This window comes from Epinephelus moara, chromosome 6, assembly GCF_006386435.1.
Source record: "Epinephelus moara isolate mb chromosome 6, YSFRI_EMoa_1.0, whole genome shotgun sequence".
In the NCBI taxonomy this organism is placed as follows: Eukaryota; Metazoa; Chordata; class Actinopteri; order Perciformes; family Serranidae; genus Epinephelus; species Epinephelus moara.
In genome coordinates, this window is record NC_065511.1 from 32204331 (window position 1) to 32225916 (window position 21586).

The 21586-nt window shown below is 41.2% G+C and overlaps 2 protein-coding genes across 2 annotated transcripts in view; both read right to left on the reverse strand.

Annotated features, from left to right (window-relative positions):
- Nucleotides 1-9152, reverse strand: part of gba (glucosidase, beta, acid) — a 16561-nt gene extending 7409 nt beyond the window's left edge. The window contains exons 1-8 of the mRNA XM_050045897.1: nt 9006-9152; nt 8769-8849; nt 8466-8657; nt 7627-7773; nt 5468-5601; nt 5214-5386; nt 5032-5121; nt 4800-4947 (exon numbers count right to left, since the gene is read on the reverse strand). Of these exons, the coding sequence (XP_049901854.1) occupies nt 4800-4947; nt 5032-5121; nt 5214-5386; nt 5468-5601; nt 7627-7773; nt 8466-8657; nt 8769-8844 (960 nt within the window). The 5' untranslated portion in view covers nt 8845-8849; nt 9006-9152. The remainder of the gene's footprint in view (nt 1-4799; nt 4948-5031; nt 5122-5213; nt 5387-5467; nt 5602-7626; nt 7774-8465; nt 8658-8768; nt 8850-9005) is intronic.
- Nucleotides 9153-10911: 1759 nt separating this feature from the next.
- Nucleotides 10912-20152, reverse strand: dap3 (death associated protein 3). Its single transcript, XM_050047638.1, has 13 exons — nt 19989-20152; nt 19743-19784; nt 17191-17304; nt 16989-17090; nt 16772-16880; nt 16578-16670; nt 16349-16479; nt 14970-15050; nt 12583-12747; nt 12412-12471; nt 12236-12325; nt 11190-11307; nt 10912-11085 (listed from the first exon to the last, which is right to left on the reverse strand). The coding sequence occupies exons 2-13, from the start codon at nt 19779-19781 to the stop codon at nt 11000-11002; spliced, it is 1188 nt and encodes a 395-aa protein (XP_049903595.1). The 5' UTR covers nt 19782-19784; nt 19989-20152; the 3' UTR covers nt 10912-10999.
- Between the last annotated feature and the right edge of the window lie 1434 nt (nt 20153-21586).

Consider the following 21586-nt stretch of genomic DNA (forward strand, 5'->3'; position numbering starts at 1 on the left):
GCAATTACATCAACATAAAATAATAAAAAATGAGAACGATAACAAGCTGACCATTATCCCCATCATCACAGGTCCCCTCCCTCCACCTTGCAAGGTATGATATGAGGGGTTTTCAGGTTTTATTGCACTGTTGGAGCCTGTCTTTCAGGGCACATCTCATCCATTCCAAATGGAGTGTGTTAGTTAAATCCTCTAGAACACTGGGCACATCAAAAAAATGTAGGGCTGAAGTAATTGGATATCTAGGGACACTTTGTAAGAGTGAATTATTTTAATATTTCCACAATGAAAGCCTTTTTTTTACCAAAGCTAAGTGTTGTATTATAACCAAGAGGAGAGCATTGATATGTGAAGTGATTCTGAGGACACTACACTTTATAAGAGTGAGATTATTAAATATTTTTGTAGTATCTCTTTTTGGTGTGGCACTTCCTAGACGGTCCCTGCATACTCATCTCACAGCTGGCTGCACATGGACATCAAAGTCACCTGTTTAGCTCAGTTGATGCCTTTTTTAGATGAAAATGAATTTGTAGCTTGTTGTATTTCTTACTACAGGTGGAAAGCGGGGTCGTTTGTGATTTAACAATATTTCGCTTTTAAGTTATTGATCCAAATGTTTGAATCTGTGAATGTCTTTTCAATTTTACCAAACTGGTTTACACAGGCAGCTGTTGTCCACTAATCTGTACTGCGCACCAGCACTGAATCTTAGTGGTACTAGATTGTACCGGCCTACTACAGCCAGACAATAAACAACTTCAAGCCAAATTGTCTCGACTGGTTTCCCATCATACTTTCATACTTTGCTCAGTATGGCTGCGAAACACGTATTCAACTGCCGTCTATGTGGTGATAAAAAGTCTAAAGAAGTATTAAATTGAACTTGGTGAACCCTGCAGAAATCTGTTCTTCTTCAGTCCCTAACTCTTCATGGTTTAGGAGCCTGAGCCTATCTCAGCTGCTACACAAGTTAGGAAGCCGCGTGTTAGCAGCCAACATACAGCATACCGTACACACAACGCCACTCACACATGCGTGACTCTTTACGTGCCACACCCCCTTCTCAGTGCCCGCCTCTTCTTCTACGGAGCATTCTATAGACATTGCCTCCCGTAGCTCCCCCTACAGGCTCCAGCTGCCACTAACCTCTACAGACAATCCCTCCTGCTTTCCTATTGCCCCAACTACTGGGCTAGTCTCTACTGTCCCACAATCTCCCACCTTCATACCCGTAGTAATGAACAACAGACATCACAAACGTCAAAACCACACAACCCACAATTTCCGGTATCTGCAACCACTGTCACAATCACAATCTGTCTGCAAAGCTGGTCCCAAGTCTCTTAAGCTGGCATTGTTGAATGCTCGCTCGATCAATAACAAATCATTCACGCTGAATGATTTTTTCATCGCTAGAGATTTAGATTTCATGTTTTTCACCGAGACCTGGCAAAGGGATGAAGATTATGTGTCCATGAAGGAGCTATGCCCGCCTGATTGCGCATTCATATGTGCCCCAAGGACCACTGGCCGCGGTGGTGGCCTTGCTTTGTTGTACAAAGACAGTTTCTCCTCGAGGAGAGTGAATTGTGGAACTTTTACCTCATTTGAACTGCTTATTTCTAAAGTTGGCCGCTCTAACCCGTTTTATTGTATTTTAATTTATCGCCCTCCTGGTATTAATGGCGCCTTTCTGGCTGAATTCAGTGACTTTTTGGCTTCCATCACTAAATTTCAAAGAATTTTAATGCTTGGGGATTTTAATGTGCCTGTAAATGACACCACAAACTCCTTTGCTAATAATTTTATAAATCTCACCGAATCTTTTCATTTTGTGCAACATGTCAATGGCCCGACACACATTAAGGGAAACACGCTGGACCTTGTTTTTACACTTGGTTTGGACATTGATTGTATCGTCTCTGAGGAGCTGCCCGTCACTGATCACAACTGCATCCTGTTTAATTTGTCTATTATTTCTGATTGTTCAACCAGCAAGCGTACAAAACTCACCCGTATGTTAAATAACCTCTCTGCTGAGAAATTCTCATTCGCTTTTAACAGTGTGGCGCAGCCTGTTAGTATTAATGTTGACGTTGACTCCCAAGTTTTAACTTTTAACTCACACTGCTCTGCTATTCTTGATAAGATTGCTCCTTTAAAGCCTCGAACTATCCCCGCAGCTAATCCCACTCCCTGGCTGAACGACGACATCCGCTGCCTTCGTCGTAAATGTCGGAGAGCTGAGCGCTTGTGGAAATCAAGCAAGCTTCATGTACATCGTCTTTATTTTAAAGAACTGTTAGCTGAATTCAATTCTGTTGTTAGGGTAGCCAGAGCCTCTTATTTTAAAAATCTCATCATCTCCAACAAGAGAAATCCCAGGGTCATTTTTGACACTATAAGTAGCATTACTGGTGCGCAACCGCCTGCTCTACCTGTGTCCTCTGATGAGGACTGTAGCAATTTTTTAATGTATTTTGTGAATAAGGTTGCCAGTGTCAAGGCCAGTATAACACCCTCCTCCTCCTCCCTTCCTGATCCTCCCAAACAACAGTCAATTATTGACAATTTCTCACCTGTCTCCTTACAAGACTTAGCAGATCTTGTGTGCACTATGAAGATCTCTTCTAGTCCGCTGGATATCCTGCCCACAACTTTGCTGAAAAATGTTTTCAGCACTATTGGTCCATCTCTGCTCTCCATAATCAATAGCTCACTGGTTTCTGGTCGTGTCCCGTCCCATTTCAAGCAAGCGGTTGTTCAGCCGCTTCTCAAAAAGCCCAATCTGGACCCCGATGTTCTTAGTAACTACCGGCCCATTTCCAAGCTGCCCTTTGTATCTAAGATTCTAGAAAAAGCAGTTGCAAACCAGTTAGTGACAGCGTTGAACAGTTACAATATCTTAGATAAATTTCAGTCCGGTTATCGTCAGTTACATTCCACAGAAACTGCTCTTCTCAGGGTCTCCAATGACATCATGATGGCCTCCGATGCCGGTAAATCCACTATCCTGGTTCTGCTTGATCTCAGTGCAGCCTTTGACACTGTTGATCACCACATCCTTTTAGACAGGCTGAGGGACAGGGTAGGAATCTCAGGGACCGCTCTTCATTGGTTTAAATCCTATCTGTCTGATCGATCCTTTTCTGTGGCTGTTGGCCCTCATAAATCAGAGTTTGCCCCCCTTTCTTGCGGGGTGCCCCAAGGTTCAGTGCTTGGGCCTATCCTCTTTACGCTATACATGCTCCCTCTCAGAGATGTCATCAGCAATTTTGAAGGTATCTCATACCATATGTATGCAGATGACCTCCAGTTATATTTTTCTTTTAACCCTGATAGGACCGATGGAATTGACTCACTGTACGATTGTATGAATGTAATTAAGGACTGGATGTCTTCTAACTCCCTTCAGTTGAACGCAGCTAAAACTGAGATTTTAATTATTGCACCTGATGCCTCAGCATCTAAAGTGGCCAGCTGCTTAGGGTCCCTCAGTGCAAATGTGCGCCCCAAGTTGAGAAACCTTGGGGTCACATTTGATCAGGCCATGCTCTTCGATGACCACATCAAAACTGTCACTCGCTCCTGCTTTTTCCACCTCAAAAACATTTCCAAACTCAGATCCATGTTAACTTATTCCGAGCTAGAAATGATCATCCATGCTTTTATTTCCTCACGTCTGGATTACTGTAATTCTCTTTTCACCTGTCTCAATAAAACTTCATTAGACCGCCTCCAACTAGTCCAGAACGCTGCCGCCAGGCTTCTGTCCAGATCTCATAAGTTCACTCACATCACTCCAGTCCTGGCATCCCTGCACTGGCTCCCTGTTAATTTCAGGATCCAGCACAAGATTCTAACCATCACTTACAGAGCCCTCCATGGTCAAGCACCTGCATACTTGACGGATCTGGTGTCCTTTCACTGTCCTGTCAGGTCACTGCGGTCCGCTGAAGGCCACCTACTTACTGTCCCTCACACAAGATTAAAGACGAAAGGTGATAGAGCCTTTAAGGCTGTTGCACCGAAATGGTGGAATGCACTACCTCATGAGCTGAGAGCGGCCTCTTCCGTGGACATTTTTAAAAAGCAGTTAAAAACACATCTGTTTAGGCTTGCGTTCCATTAATTGTCCATTGTATCATCTCTGTATTTCGCTGCACTTTACTTTTTATTTGTTTTTGTGTGTTTTGCATTGTTTCTGTTATTGTATTTTTTGTATTTTATCTTGTGAAGCACTTTGTGAGTCCTCTCTGTGAGAAGTGCTATATAAATAAATTTACTTACTTACTTACAACACAGAAACGCCTTTCATTAAGTTTGTTCCTGTCTGATACTTTGGTAGCTTCACGCTATTTTCTCCAGAGAATAAAGACGTGAGATTGGAAGATGGAAAAGTCTTTTATTCCTGCGGCTGCTACTACAGACTGAATGGTGGCTAACTAGACTTTTTTTTTTTTAAACTCCCCCCCCAACACCTCATCACTTTTATCTTACCTGATATCTTCTTTATTGTGTTGAATACACAGTATCTTGTATCATATATTATATCTTCATCATGTTGTTGTTTTATTTGGCGCTATAGTCTTCATTTCTTGATCTGCCAGTTATTATCATGTGAAGCACTCAGTGCCTCTGCTGCTCTTATTGTAAAGCACTTCTTGTATGAAAGGTGCAATATAAAAATGTTTATTATTACTGATTTAAGTTCAAACTCATTTTGTGCCTTCATGCCCAGTGTAGCTCTGGGTATAACATGACTTTCCCCAGTACCTCTCCATCCTTGGACTCACCACTTTAGCCCAGTGAGGCAGCAGCAGGCGGTTGTCATCCAGGATGAGAACGTGTGTGCGTGGGTGTGAAGAAGCGTGCAGGGCAGGGCCGAGGTCCAGAGCCACCCAGTCCCTCTGCTCCTCGGGAGTGAAGCCAAGAGCCTGGAAACTGCAGTAAGATACTTCTCAGTCTGTTGTGAAATTAAGCAGCCACAAAGATGGTTAACTATGTGTTTATAATGTGAGAACAGACCTGTAGTTTGTCATCTGTCCTGCAGAGGGCTCATTCCCTGTGGTCAAAGCCCAGAAGGTCAAGTTATATTTAGCGTATTCCTCAAGGAACCTGAGAGGGATGAAAAGAAAAAATAAAACGTCCATCAGGGTAAGTTTCCCTCAACATGTGACAGTGCATTAAGGTAAAGCACAACATGTCACCTGATATAGTATTGAGCCCAGGTTTTATGCTCCTTGCCCCCAGGCTGACCCTTCAGGGAGCCCTTTCCTATGAGAGCACCGTTAGTTTTCATCCAGATGGGGGCGCTCCAGGCGCTGGCCAGCAGAGACAGGGGGCGAGGAGACAAGGCCTGAGCACGCTGCAGGAGAGGGATCTGAGAGGAAGAAGAGGAGGTAAGATTAAAGTAACTGAGTGATGGATGTGTGTATGTGTGAGAGCAGGAGAAGAGAGATACCTTCATGTTGATGTCCTCAGGAGCCAGGGTGAAGTTGTCCAGGTTGTAGTCTCCAGGTGTGTCAGCATACGTGTACAGACGGGTGGAGAAGTCGCAGCTGGCCATGGGCACACGCACAACGCTGTAGCCAATACCTGCCAGAGACACAACATCAATAACGACTGAGGCTGGGTGATAATTCAGTATGTAGGGATAATGTGCAGCAAGTGGGTTTATCATGGATGCCACTTGACACGCGCCACGCACCTAAACACCATTACAGACCGAGTACACCCTCTCATGGCAACAGCACTCCTCGATGACAGTGGCCCTTCCAGCAGGATAATGCAACATGCCACACTGCTCAGGAATGACCCAAAGAACGCAACAATCTGATAAAGCATCCCCTGTGCTGCTGCCTCAACAGGTCAGAGCCAAGTTTGATCCAGGGTGGAGCCTCTGTCATGTTGAGGCATGGCAGCAGGATCTATGGGGGTGTGCTGTGGTGTCTGGCACCAGGGCGTCGGCTGTGGATCCTTTAAGTACATAGTACATAGGCTAAACATATAGGGTGTGACGCAAAATACCAGCATGTCCCAGGGATGCTCAATCGTATTGGGATCTGGGGAATTTGTAGGCCTGGTAAACACCTTAAGCTCTTTGTCACGCTCCTCAGACCATTCCTGAGCTGTTTTTACAGTGTGGTATTGTCCTGCAACTGCCATCGGGGAGTGCCATTGCCATGAGGGGGTTTACTTGGTCTGTCATGGTTTTTGGGTGGGTGGTGCATGTCAAGTAGCTTCCACATAAATGCCAGGACCAAAGGTTTTCTAACAGAATGTTGGAGTGTAATGAGATGATTAATGTTATACACTTCACCTGTCAGTGGGTTTTAATGTTGTGGCTGATCGGTGTATGGATTTTTTTGAACAAATTTCCCTTTTCTTTAGCAGTTATGAGCAGTGTACAGTCAATTCATAAAGGGTTTATTAATGTATTTTTCAGTGACTATAACTGAACAAAGAATGACAGTATAGTAAAACAAAGATGTATTAACATGATCTACGTCTTGCCAAATACTGTACATTAATAAATTAAATACTTAAATGTCCTGATATCTGATAACAACTACAAAGACTGTTAAAAATCATTTATTACATGTTTGGAAATTGAAAATATTCTTATAAAAATAATGTTTTAAAGGTCAGGTGAGTAAGCTTAAGGAGGGATTTAGCGGCATCTAGTGGTGAGGACTGCAGATTGCAATCCTTCTCTTCCACTTCTCCCAGTTAGATTTCCTTTAGTGTTCATTGTACAGGACGTTTTTACTGGGAGCTGATTTATCTACAGATGTCTCTTCCTCTAAAAAACCAATGGACCAGGTTATTAAAACCGTTAAAAATACTGAATAAACCAGTATCACGTTACAAATCAGTGATAGTAACTGAAGATCCAGACAATCAGGATATTTTTAATGGGAGCTGGATTGTCTGCGAAGGTCTCTTCCTCTCCAAAACAAACAGAAAAACACTATTTTCTTTGATGTTATACTGCTTTGTTTAGTGTTTTTAGTGGTTTGAATCACCTTGTCCAATGCTCTTGTGATGGAGGGGCTAAGAACTATGGTGGCCAACACAAAAACGCAAATGGCCCTAAGTAGAGCCGTGTTTGGCTTGTCTGGTCTGGGCTACTGTAGAAACATGGCAGTGCAACATGTAGATATCAACGGCTCATTCTAAAGTAACGAAAACACAATAATCTTTATTTTGAGGTTATTATACACTAAAGAAAACATATTTATTATATTATTTCTGCCAAAATATCACCCTTAACTCTACATGCTGGACCTTTAAACCATGCAACCAAGCCCTAATACAACTGGTATGAATGATGCTGGGTAACGTCGATTCTGTTGATGTGGGAAACAAGCTAACCTGCACATACAGACACCGCTAACAGAACGTGTGAAATGTATTTTTCATTGTGTCAGAGCACGACCACTGTTGCTATGTAGAAAAACACTGGTTGCTATGTGTTTTTACATGAAAAATATAGAGACATGAATAATAAATGTATACGTTATTCCTGGATGTTATCGTCACAGTATGCTTTCCTGACACATCACCATACTGTTGCACAGACAGTGGGTATTTTCAGGTGGTTGTTTTTACTGAGCGTACCTTCAGGGGAGAAGTACTGTCGCAGCAGCTGGTCCTGTGCACCGGCAGAAAGAGACAGGATGTTAATGGCTGCTGCGTCTGTCATAGCTCCACCAAAGCCCCTGATCTTCTGGTACTTCTGGTACGGAACGATAGTCAACTTGAGGCCTAAAAGAAACACATAAATCTCACTCCCCTTAATGTTCTATCTTTAAATCAATCAGTTTATTTGTTAGGTGAAATGATTAAATATGCTTTCAGGAAATGTAATAGCTGTCCTGTCAGTTCTGTCAATATGTAGTGGTGGTAGTAATGAATACATTTCAATGTTTATGATAAGGCAGGGTCAAGCTCCTCCTGAGCCTCTCAGTGCTGGCCTCTTCCTCCTAACCTCAGCAGGGAGTAAAGGCAGCTACCTGGGTGGCTGGGATCCTTAATGATTCTCCTGACCTTACTTTTGCAGCACCTGGTGTGAACATCCTTTCAGCAGGGTAAAGAAGCACCTATCATATGTTCAGCTGAATGAACCACTCTCTGCAGGGCCTTGCAGCCCTCTTCCGTACCAGGCAGTGATGTTCCCCATCAGGACGCTCTCGATGGTGCAGGAGAAGAAATTCCTCAGTATCTGAGGGAATACCTGGAATTTCCTCAGGAATCTTGTGTCTCTTTGGGGTCATTTTGTCTGTTTTGGTTATTTTATGTCTCTTTGTCTTTGTTTGCATCTCCTTGTTGGCTTTTTGTGACTGTTCCTGGTCAGCTCTTATCCTGATATAATAAATTTGTATGTATAAACAAAAGAGACGCTCTGCACCTGCTCCAACACCTCACACATCCCAGCAGAAGCTCCCATCATCCCTCACCTGTCCCGCTGCTGTTCACCTGGACCTGACCCTGGCCCGCGTCCAGTCTGCTGCCGGCCATGCTGCTCAGGTAGGAGGCGTACTGGCCCAGTGGAGGCAAGGTGACTGGCCCAACACTGTCACAGTGGGTCGAGTTACACTCACACACTACAGAGTCATGGCCAAAGTTTCTGGCGACACATTTATTACTTCCTGGAAGGAGAAGAAGCCATAAATATGTGACTTTATGTCTGTGTTGGTGAACAGACGTTTAAATGCAAAAAGGATGCAAGCATTGAGACAGGTGCACCTGTGTTTTGTTACCTGTACAGAGTGCCACTTCTACTGAGAGGAAAACAAGAGCCAGAAGCACAGGTGATGGCAACAACAACAACGCCATTTTATCTACAAACAAAGAACATATTGGTTCAGATTGGTGTCAGGCAGCACTTCAAACAGTAAAACACAAGTTAACAAAGACCCACCTGCTCCATTCATTTAGCTGACACGCACACATTATATTGTCAGGTCATTCAGAGCACTTTATCAACACTATCTCACCTCAGAGGATCCTGACACAAACTCTGGCATCTCACGAGACTTCACTTTAAAGATGTTCACAGTCGACGGTCACCTCAGTGTTGTCCAATGTGCCATACCACCGTTTCCTCTTCCCACTCTGTTTAAGCGGTCATACGTGAGACTTTAGGCCAGTCATGTGACTTTGTGAAGCGTCACGTGAACAGCTGTGCAGCACTCTGAGCCGCAGCCAGGTGGCGCCGCACCACAAAGAAGTCGGAGAATAAAGGAATTCATGCTGCTGTCATCCAGAGTTCATGTTTTTAGACGTTTAAAAAAAGCCTGTAACACGGCTTGTACATTTATTTCCATGACGTTCTCAGTTTTCTCTATGTACATTGTAAAGTCTTTGTTAAAGTAAAACATATCACGTCTCAAACATGGGTTCAAAACAAGGTTGTTTCATTTCTGCTTCACCTTTCCTCCCTGTTTCCCATCTCAAGTGCACCTAAGTGGTAGATAATACCATCCCAGACTGTGAGACAATGGGCCCCTGGACACAGATATGCAAAAGGTACCACCATCTCTGCTACACAGAGCTGGAAACACAAACACACACAGCCTTTGAGGTGATTTTGTTTCCTTGTTGGGATTTCTGTCTATTTTGGTCATTTTGTGTCTCCTTGTAGATTGTTCTTATGTCCTCATGTTGTGTCTTTCCTTGGTTGTTTTATTGTCTACTAGTTATTTTGTGTCTCTGTTGTCATTTTGTAGGGTTTTTTTGTGGTCATTTTGTGTCTCTCTGGTTGTTGTTCCCTTTTTGTAGTTGTTTTGTGTCTCTCTGAAGTCATTTTGTGGTAATTCTGTCTTTTCTGTTCATTTGTGCTTCTTTGTCGTCATTTTGTGTCTTTCCGTGGATGTTTTGAAATTTTGTAGTTATTTTGTGTCTCCTTGGTCGCCCTGTGTGTCTTTGAGATCATTTTGTGGATTTTTTAGCTGTTTTAACCATTTTTTTGTTGTTAATTTGTGTCTCTTTTTGGACATTTGACCACTTTGTGTAGTTGTTTTGTGTATCTGAGGTCTTTTTTTAAGGCAATTTTGTCTCTTTTGGTCATTTTGTGTCTCTCTTTGGTTGGTTTGTCCTTTTTGTAGTTTTTTTGTGTTTCTGTGGTGGTTTTACAGTGTGAGAAATTTTGTGACCTTTTGGACATTTTGTGTCTCTTTTTGTTTGTTGCACCTCTTTTATAGTTATTTTGTCACTTCCTTGCATTTCTTTTGCATCTCCTTCTTGGCTTTTTGTGTCTTCCTTGTAAGTATGTGTTCATTTGGGTGACATTTAGGTAAATGCCAAGGGAGGGCCCTGATAATTTGACCCCTGGGCCTGTGCCTGGTAGGCCCGCTCAGTAATCCATCCATGCTGGGCACATACTGTATAAGGCCCAACCACCTTCCGTTTCTAGGAGCGAGACACCCAGACTTTATAGTGGTGTTGCATCTTTTTGTTGTTTTGCATCTCTGTCATTGTTAGGCATCTTTTTGTGGTTTTGTGTGTTTATAATCATTTTGTATCTCTTTGATGTAATTCTGTGTCTCTTTTGGTTCTTTTGCCCCTTTTCTGTAGTTAGTTTGTTGGTCTCTGCTGCTCCTTTGCATCTCTTTTTGTGGTCATTTCCTCTTCTTGCAGGAGGGCCGCAGGCCGGGGTCGAGCCCAGGCCGCTGCAGCAAGGACAGGGCCTTTGTGCATAGGGCGCCTGCTCTAACCACTAAGCCCCTGATGCCCCCTTTATTGTGGATTTGACTTGATGTGCAATAATTACTTCAAACAAAAAGCCATTTTTTTTAACTTTATTTGACATTTTGTTATCAAAGTTACACACATGCATCATAATTTACAGATATTATAGACACTGATATTTGTATGTTTATGTAGTTGTAGGACACTGATATTTGTATGAGTGAGTGTGTGTGTGTGTGTGTGTGTGTGTGTGTGTGTGTGTGTGTGTGTGTGTGTGTGAGATTTAAGTCTTTATGTAATTTCACAGGGAGGCACATATTCTGTCCAACATCTTTGGATTTCTGTTGCTCAAAAAGATGATTTCTTTCTTCCCTTCCTCTGTCCGACCTGATGAGGGAAAGCAAGAGTTTAGTTACTCTGTCTGCATCACTTAAATGTCTTTCTTTCAAAAAAAAAAAAAAAAAAAAAGCATCCACAGTATCATCACTCACTCTGCGGGTGCTGCAGCCAGTGGCGGTCCAAATAGTAGAGGTAACAGCTCTCAAACTCCTTCTCGCTGTAGTTGGGCACCGACACTGGGATGAACGGGTCCATGCTGTCGAACCCCTTCTGATGAGCAAAACAAAGACAGGAAGTCAACATACTGCACAACAAATGTCTTTGTGAGGTGTATTAAATGCAGAGTCATTCTGTTTAGCATTATCAGAGAAGAAAATATCAAAAACAAGATATGCATAATTTAGATGAAATAAATTACTAACTCTTAACACAATGCAGACTACATATCATCATATATAATGCACCACAGGCCCTGTTACAATATTCACACAAATAGAGATATTAATACTGTTATGATTTAAATGCAATGCATCTTTTTTGCATAATATACAAATATATAAATATACTGCATATTTTTAAAAATTAATCAACCTGTTAAAAACAAGACAAGTTAAAGTTAAGTCCAACTGGTGAGTGATCAAAACAGAAGTCTAAATGATTAATATTACACAATTATAAAATCAACATTTTTTTAATTTGGCGAGACAAGAATGTTTATGACCCTGCTTTGATTTTTACAGTTCGATTGTTGGTGCAGTATAAACGTAGGAGGCTGGTGACAATGATGAATTTATTGGTCCATTAGGAAATTGATCTTATGACATGCAGACATTGGATAAATACGACCGATATATAAATAATATTGTGAACCACTGCAACAACACAACCACATGGTTTACTCTGGAAACAGGTCCAGGATTTGACAATAATTTGTTTCTGTTCAGGACCGCTCCCAACAAAAAGTAGCGACGTTTGTCACAAAGCAACAACAAAACATATCCATTATGTCTTGTGTGTATCATTTCACTTAAATTTGAAAAACAACTTCTGCATGAGTCTTGAGGATTGGAGTCTCGAGGCCAGGTTTGCATTTCCCAACTAACGACCCAAGTTAGAAAAGAGAAGGAAAGACTAATCTGCTGTCAGAGCTTGAGGACAAGTGCTACAGATTACAAAGTACAATAAAATGATCTCTGACCTCTCCCAGCAGCTCTTGAGGCAAGTAGTCAGATTTTGAAGTGAAGAGAGACCCCGTCTGAGACAGAGTGGTAATGATGGCGCCTCCAGTCTGAGACCAAGAGAGTTAATGTTAATGGAAAAAGAAATAATATTCTCATGCAACTGTGGTCATCGCCTTGAGTGCGTTCTTCTCACCCAGTCGTTCGCCATCAGCTTCCTCAGGTTATAAATCAAAGTGAGCTCCTCTGGATCCACCTGATGACGGTAAGAAAGAGAGACACGGAAGACTTCCTGTCAGTGGAAACTGAGAGAGAAGCATGAAGACAAGCATGAGGCATGACAGGATTGTAAGATGTGTTTCCTCACAGGGCTCTTATCCTCCTTCTTGATGGTGGATCTTCCCCACAGGGCGTTGACACCATCCACAGCCACGGCCAAGCGGAAGACTGACTCTGGCTGCCCGCTCTGCAGCCTCAGCTCCTTCATCACCGCCCCCACCACATCACTGCTGCTCTTCACACGAGCTATACCCTGCGGCAGAAGAAACAACATCAGACTCCTGATGACGATGTCTTTTGAAGGGAAATTAGAAGCAATTTAAGGGCAACTCTATCGATTTTACACATCCAAGTCTGTTTACAGGTCCTGGAGCGTACTACTGCACATGAACTGATTCAGTGGAAACAGACTATGGCTATGAGCCTGCCACTGGCTCGCATTTTAAGCCAGTATTCTCCCCCTCTTCCACTATCTGTATGTTACCGACTTCAAAATCCACTTCACTACGGGAAACTAGCAGCCTACACACTGAAGACGGCAAGTTTTGACAAAAGATGTGGATCGTGCAATGAGGCATGCCTGCTTTGACGTTCGGTTAATTGTTGTAAAGATGTGCAACAAATAAAACAACTTGTAAGTGCACCTTAAGAAAGCCCAGAGTCCGTCTCACAGGACTCTCGCACAGCCAGTCGGAGTTGATTTGCCACATCTTATTACCCTGGCAGTGGCATACTTCAGTGACGCTAACCTCACCAATGTTCCAAAGTTGAATCACACAGTCGAAAACCATGTGTTCCTGGTTTTTGTGGCGTTTTTTAGCGGAGAATTAGCCATTTTAAGGACGGTGCTCACCTCCCCAAATCTTAGCAGACATTTTAAACTGTTGGCTGGTTTTCAGTACTTTTTGTATATTTAGTAAAACTGTGACGTGACAAAACTACTGTAGGTGGAGACCTCGCATATGGCTGCACTGTGTTTGGTTGGTGTGCTAAATTGTGGCCAAATTGTGACAGGGGTAGTCAGTGATGTCTATAATATGAATTTATAGATGATAAAATGTTAATCTGCAACTTTATCTAATGGTCAGAGTAATATTTGTTTTTAAAATGCACTGAATCTGTGTATCATATGACATGGTTAAGCTATGGTTGAGTCAAATAATTGAGGGCTGCTCTGGATTACTCATCTTAACTGTTATTGGCCTACTGCATTCACCAATGCACAGAGGGCAGCCGATGGTTTACATTGCTTTGTTAAACAGATCAGACCCCGGTTGCATCCCATGGCAACTGTAAACATGCCCACAGCCTCAAATGTTGGTTTTAAGGAAAACAGAGCGAGATCAGCTTTCAAATCGTGGTCGGGAAGCACAGAGGAGATTTTGTTTACTTCACTTGAGTGTTGAGGAGCTGCAGCATTTATCCAAGGACAAACTGTACCTTTACTACCACTTGACAACTTTACTACAATTTCTTCTCTGCTCAATCGCCAACATCCAATGATGATGATAATATGTCCCTCCAGAGCTTTCTCTAGCACTGACACAGCACTGTGGAGATAAGTCTGGTTATGTGAGACCACAGCGTATGTGGAAAAAGTAGTATAATATATAGAGGCTGTTGCCAGCATAACACACCTGAATGTCTGACTAAAGTGAGTTGCATTGTGGGTAATGTAGGCACCAAAAAGATGACAAATTTGCTTCTGTTGCATCAATTATGATCTCTTTATTTTTTAAAACTGTTCATCATGACTGCGGCAATGTCAAAGGACTGCAGTGCTAAATCAGTGGACGACTTAATAAATCGTAACAACACATAACTTTGTAGGTCAAAATCTGAGCAGCTGAGTTATGTTCAAGTGTCGGAGCAAACAGTAATTTCACGCACCATTTCTTTAGTTTTAAGCCTGAAAAAATCCATCAGTTCAATACAGATGCCTCAGCAGGAGGTTTGACACTGATTTGATTTCTTTTGTCTAATAATGTGCTGTCAGAAGGCTGGCTATTAATATCAGATCTAATTACAGCCTACGACGGGCTCACAGTAACACCAGCAGTGACCAGAAATTTGTTTGTACGACAAGTTAGACAAAACAGGGTAGCACTATTGTCTCTAGAACAAATGATACGGAGCAAGATGACTGATTAGAAGAGGTGGAAAAATTCACAGGCTGAGCATAAATCTACTGCTCTTTTTACCACCTCTGTCAGTGAGTGTGGTACAAAAATATTGTGCTGATCCATCCCTGTGCTCAGTTCATTGGCTATTGATCACCACAAAGCACAGGCAAGGTGAAAGATGAAACTTTAATGACCCCCTGTGGGGAAATCAGCAGGGCAGAAGGTGGAAAGAATAGGTAACAGATAGAAAATACAACAAACTGATGAAAATGTCTCCGAGGGCGGGATAAACCAAATCTCCAATAAACGTAAATAAATACTCAGAGCCAGAGAAGTCAGTGAGAAAGCTCACCTGATCCACCAGCTCTCCGAGTAGACATCCCTCCTCAGTGAACTCTCTCTTTGTCCACACATAGCGCTGCTTTGTCTTTATCTGGGAGAGAAATGGCACAGTTTCACTGACGGTACAGCATCAAAGACCGTTTTATTGACCATGTTACCATGCACCATTCACTTAAAGCTAAAAACCTTTCACTTTGTTCCATGATGCAAATTACATACATTCATATTTCAATCCCACTACATTCTATATGACCGTATTTTGATGAAGATGCGGCATAACAGAACTTTTCCATTCATATTCCTTTTTGGATGCTAATGGGCAAAGCCTGGCTGAGTATTTATAGGGACAGTTCAGCCATAAATAAGAAATACATATGCTTCCTCTCACCTGTAGTGTTATCAAACTAGATTGTTTTGGTGCGAGCTGCCGAGTGTTGGAGGTACCAGCTGTAGAGATGTCTGCCTTCTCTCCAATGTAATGGAACTAGATGGCACTCAGTTTGTGGTGCTCAAGCCACTGCAAAAAATACATTTGAAAACCTCAACAGCAATGTCTCTTCCCAGAAATCATGACTCGGTCACTCAAGATAATCCACAGACCTTGTTTTGAGCACATTCATGTAGGAACTATTTTCTTTCTACCGAACTACACCTGATAACAGTATCACAGCACAGAAGGAAGTGTGCATCTACTGCTGGCTCACTAGCATCACTGAACTAGCTAACCTTACGCCTTTAGCACAAGTCTCTTGTCCATGAGCAGATGCACACTTCCTTCTGCTCACTGATATGGTTGGAGGGTGTATTTCAGAGGAAAGAAAATAGTTCCTACATGAAGCTGCTCACAACAAGGTCTGTGGATTATCTTGAGTAACAAGGTGGTGATATTCGGAAAGCGACATATCTCCAACACTTGGTAACTTTCACCAAAAAAAATCTAGCTCTACAGCCAAGAGGAAAAATACGTACATTTGATTTGGGGGTGTACTGTCCCTTTAAGATGCTCCATCCTCAATTGGCTACATTAGAATGTAAATGTGATTCCCTCAAATAGCAACCCTAAAACCACATCATGCTGCTATATTGCTTCTGTACCATGCAAAGACACTGTGCTTCACACTCTGCCTTCCACAGCTGTGCGTGTGGGTAAATTCAGGTGGCGCCTGAAAGCGGTTTCATTGCTTAATGTATATCAGGCCTAAACTGCTGTGAAAATGCAGTCAAGGCTCATTTAAGGTCTAATAATGACTAATGCTTGTTAATAATGTGACAAATTTTGCAACACTCCACGTGCATTGATTTCGATTGTGTATACTCAGGGGTTATATTGTAATATTGGAGCAAATAAATATCATCTGATGTTCATAACACACTGCATAAAATCATTACCTTTGAAAGGAAGTGCTGATTGGTGGTTCTGAAAGTGCGTAACCATTCAGCGGCTTGTAACGGCTGATCAAAGCGAGCTGTGTTATAGGACGAGGGCAGCAGCTCCCTACAGTTCTTCACCCAGAGGTGAGCTGTATTAGAAAAAACACAGAGGATGAAGGAGGGTCACTGTTGACACTCACTGTATGGTCAAAGCAGTCAGACACTTGTGTGATTGCGTTTGTCTCACCATCAGGAACATGCAGCACCAGCCATCCTTGTGTGTAGCAGAAGTGGACTGTGTGACAGAGAGACATTGTCTTCCCACTGCCCTTCAACCCATCTGAACAACTCGATAAGGTTAACAGCACGTTTATTCAGAGGCATCAAGAGAAGAAGAGTGTGTTCATCTCTGTGTGTGTGAGACTGTGTTGTAAAGGATACAGAATAAATACCGCAGAGGAGGTTTGCTGTAGTCGGCTTTCTTCAGGTAAGAGATGACCTCTAGAGCTGGCTGCCTCACCATCATACAGGCTTCATTAAATGTCTTCACCTAAATACAGACATGACAATTCTTGTTCATGGTAGGCATTAAAATAAGTCACAAAATATTATCTAAGAGTCAAAATAATGTGCATGGAGTTATAGGCATAACACGTACCTGTTGTTGATAGCGCCGAGGGAGGGTTTGAGGGAACAGAGTGCGGACGTGTGCAGAGGGCAGCGTGTAATACTGTCCGATATGATTCTCTGATTGGCATGCCTGAAAAGAGACAAAGAGTGAGCCAGGTGAAATCATACAAATGTAAATACAACTGCTGCAAACACAAATCGGCTGCACTGCTTAAGTCAGATTCTCTTACCGGATCATTCTCCCGTGTTCTGAAAACTGAGAAGGGCTCATGTTCTGACTCTACAGCCACAGCTTCCTGCTGCTGCCCACATCCACTGGTATGAAGGGACCTTACATGTGTTACCTGCAGAAGTTTAACAGAACAAATACTTTAATTTAAGTGTCATATACATCCAAAAGGTGCCTAGCTCACAGGGGTTTACAAGACAGAATCTACAATAAGAAAAAACAGAAAAATAATCAAAAAAAACAAAAACAAACACATCATGCTGTATTGATTCGTGTCAAAACATATATATATATGTCAAATATAAACCTAACAAAGGAATTATACAACATTTTACACACTTAATAAACAAAACCTGAGTCAAGTATGTAAACATGTACTGTAATCTTTACTCATGTGTCATGTTGATCAGACTTCTAGTGGACAATTAAAGGAAAAAGCTTAACTCGAAGAATGCAATAAATNAAAAAAAAAAAAAAAAAACACATCATGCTGTATTGATTCGTGTCAAAACATATATATATATGTCAAATATAAACCTAACAAAAGAATTATACAACATTTTACACACTTAATAAACAAAACCTGAGTCAAGTATGTAAACATGTACTGTAGTCTTTACTCATGTGTCATGTTGATCAGACTTCTAGTGGACAATTAAAGGAAAAAGCTTAACTCGAAGAATGCAATAAATCAAAGAGAATCTAAAATGTATTTCAACCTCAGATCGGGAGAGATAATGCAGGTCCTTCCTTCCTGCTGCTGTCAGACTTTACAACAAACACTACTCCACGTCGTCCACATATACCAAAACTTACAATCATCAATCATCACTCAGGAGTGGTATCAGTAAAGTTCATTTTAAACTGTGCAGTAACTATACTTCCTTCATGCGATAATGTGCATTCAGCCATTCAGCCTGTTTATTTATCATATTTTGATTTGTTCTTCAGTTTACTTATATTATGTGTTTTTTTACTGATGCTTTTTGTTTTGCACTATTCTCTTTGCTGCTGCAACAATACAAATTTACCCCCTGTGCAACTATTAAAGGATTATTTTATCTTATCTTATCTTATCACACAGGTGATCCTTTCTGTCCTCTTCTGGGACTGAATGGAAGCATCCAGTGTCTTCAACCAAAGGAAGGATGCTGAATCTTAACTGGATGCACAGACAACTTTGTGCTCTGTCACTGTGATGAACAGTATTAATCTAGATTGTATATGTGCTTAATAACAACTCAAAATTGGTTTGATGGATATTACTTTTGAACATTTTTAGTTTTCAAATAAATAACAGAAGAGATTAGATTATTTTTGATAAATATATAGTGTAAAACCTATGTAAGCTACCTTACCCATGCAGTTATTTGAGCTACTTCAGTAAATGGTCTGGGCATATGACAACTATCACAATTCATGAATATATTGCAATATGTTGCGATACTGTAAGCAAAGTAATATGATGCCATTTTTTAAGCTCTAATTTTAGGAAAACTGTCATATTATACACTATGATATGTAAATTTTTTCATGCAATCACAACAGTGGGATCTGCACTTGTATTTATCAAAGTCCCTGTAACATCCAACATCATAGCACTAGTTTCTGAGCAACCTCAGCAAAGGAAAAAACATTTCCCTATATCATCTAAAAACAAATAATAGAGTAAAAGTGTTTGAATAATTCTCAAAGTAAACAAATTAAAAATTGCAAGAATTAGAAAATCAATACAGAATCGGTACAGAATCACAAAACATAACATCACAAAACTCAAGTGTATCAATCTAACATCCCTATTTAGTTAAAGATTTTTAGTAAGTCTATTTGTAGGATTGTACATTAACCTACTCCCAATAAAAACATATAATACATTTAGGGACCATGTAATGCACACCCTAAAAAGAAAATACAGATCTGTGTTTTGCAGCAGTTTGACACATAAACTGTACACAGGGTGTCTACAGGTATCAGACAGTTAAATTCAATGCTTTTTAAGACCTGTTCAAGACACTTTTTAACCAAATTTAGGCCAAATTTTTGGACAAATCATGTTTTCCTTACTTGAGCATCACCGGTAAGCACTGCAAGCAAGTAGTATAAATGTGTTCTTGTGCAGAGGTAAGTGTTTTGTGGTTATTAGTGTGAGTTAAGTATGAAGTAAAATGACAATATTATAGTTTATTGAGGATTTGTAACATTAGAAATGTGGACTTTTAGATAGAAAGGCTTCACTCATTTTCACAAGGAAATTAGATAAAATGTTTGTAGATCTCACATATTCAAATTTAAGGCTATTCAATAACTTTAACACCTTATTGTTGTAACACTGAATTGAAGACATTTAAGACTGTTTAAGGACCTGTAGACACCCTGGTACAGTATGGTTTAACATAACAACCATCAATGGACGTTTGCCTCCTTACTTTGTAACCAGAGCTGCTGGCCTAGGTCAGAAACATCCAGACATGTATTATTTGTTCATTAAACTATACTGTGTAGGTTATATATCTGCAGCTTCTTCAATAAACCTGCTGCTAACAGTGATCTTACCGTTTGCCGCAGTCTGAAGGACAGTCTGTGGAGCGCCATGATCTGAAACAAGAAGGCCGACATTAATTTAACTTATCCTAGGGATGACAAAAGCTAGCGAAGTATGTAATGTGTACAAAGCCACACCGGTGTCCTGTAACCTTGCGTAAACAGTTAGCTAACTGTTAGCTAGCTGTGCTCCCCAGCAGCCTAATATAGAAGCAACATTAGCAACACGGAGCTATTTAAACTCAGAAATATGTTTACCTGCTATTTAGTTTATTAAATATTCTGTGATGAAAATTTCCGTTCAGGTCATTTACAGAAAAATGTCCCCGGAGCGGTTTAAGACGAGGGTAAACTGCACTCCTCCAGGCGAAGTCAATGTGCCAGAGCTGTCACGGACACCGCCATGATGCAGCTCACAGCAGGAAGTGACGTAACTCCGTCACAGTTCTCCGCAGCCAATGAGGTGGCGCGAGGCAGGCGACAACAACTGAAGAAAATGGAGTTTGTCAGACTTTGACACATTTCACCTGTAATAATAATTAATGCAGTGCGGCTCATGGCAGATATAAATACATCGTGGAGGTGCTACATACATAAACGAGTTTATGGAGAAGGAGAGTGTTATTTTAAAACATTAAACGGGACTCACTTGACAGGATACATGAGAGATTTTGCCTTTTTTTAAACCAGTATTTTCAATTTTATAATTCTATAAGATTTCCAGGGAGATGAAATACAAGTTGCAGCCTCCTGTATTCATGATGAGAAACACATGTTCCACATCTACCTTTCAACTAGCTTCTCAAGCCTCAAATTGCTCCATAATATTCTTAGTTGAAAATGAATTCTTTGTATTTTAAACTACCAAATCCTCTAAAACAGGAGATAGCTTTTAAATACTGTGGCCTATAGCTTATATGAGATGTAGGCTATATCAAAGGTTGGATTAACAAGCAAGCAGAGAGGGAGGTTGCCCCATGCAGGGAGCCTCTGACCTCTAGGGCCCCTATAAAGAGCACGGTTCACTGGATGTCAGTTGTATGTATGTATGTTGAATAACTGCAAATTGGTTTAGAAAAATTCTCCACTGAAGTATATTATCAACTAAGGTGGCCTAATGCGGCCTTAATTTGTTTAGTTTGTACTGTGCTTGAGAACGAGAGGCTGTGCATGCTTCAGTCTTTAAACTTTGATCATTTCATCACAGCCATGAATGCAAAGGCTTTTTTGATGTTTTTTGGCATTGTCATGAAGGTGGTAATCCTCTCAAAAAATGTACAGTCCCCTGGTGCATATTAATGACTAAAGTCATGTTCAAACAAAATACATCATTTAAAAAAACTGTCTCCAGTAAATCTACCACCGCCTATGCTGGAAAAGGAGGGTCTATATGCACACTGTACTTGATGGGAACATAGTTGATAGGGCTTATACACAAAGCACATGCGGCAGGAGGTGATGGTTTGGGGTTAGCCATAGAGACCAAAATCATGTCATCTGGAGCCTCTTAAAGAGATCTGGCCATGTGTTGGCAAGGATGGATTACCGATCAGGCAAAATGGGCAACAGCCCCAGTGGCCCAGGGCCCTGTAGTAATTTAAATAATTACTAATCTGCCCTCCAATTTTTGGAGTATGCACCACTGCAGCATCCTTATGACAAGTCCCACATTATGACCTCATCCTGTGGCTCTGTCTTGTAGAGAGACTCTAAATCTAGTTTTAAAAAACTTTATTCTCGGTTAAATTGTCCTTTGTGTTTTTGATATTAATCACCCAACTAACTAATAACTATTGTACATACAGCAGACCCTCAGAAAGCAGTACTGGGTGTTTGCTGGGTACAGGTGAAAGTCA

What these genes read in the sequence shown, in the direction of transcription:
- dap3 (XM_050047638.1), bottom strand. Translation starts at nt 19,781, where the DNA reads ATGGCGCTCCACAGACTGTCCTTCAGACTGCGGCAAACG. An exon ending in GGTGCTGCATGTTCCTGATG is followed by an intron (nt 16,480 to 16,577) that starts GTGAGACAAACG and finishes TTTCTAATACAG; the next exon opens with CTCACCTCTGGGTGAAGAAC. An exon ending in CTGGCTGCAGCACCCGCAGA is followed by an intron (nt 11,086 to 11,189) that starts GTGAGTGATGAT and finishes TTCCCTCATCAG; the next exon opens with GTCGGACAGAGGAAGGGAAG.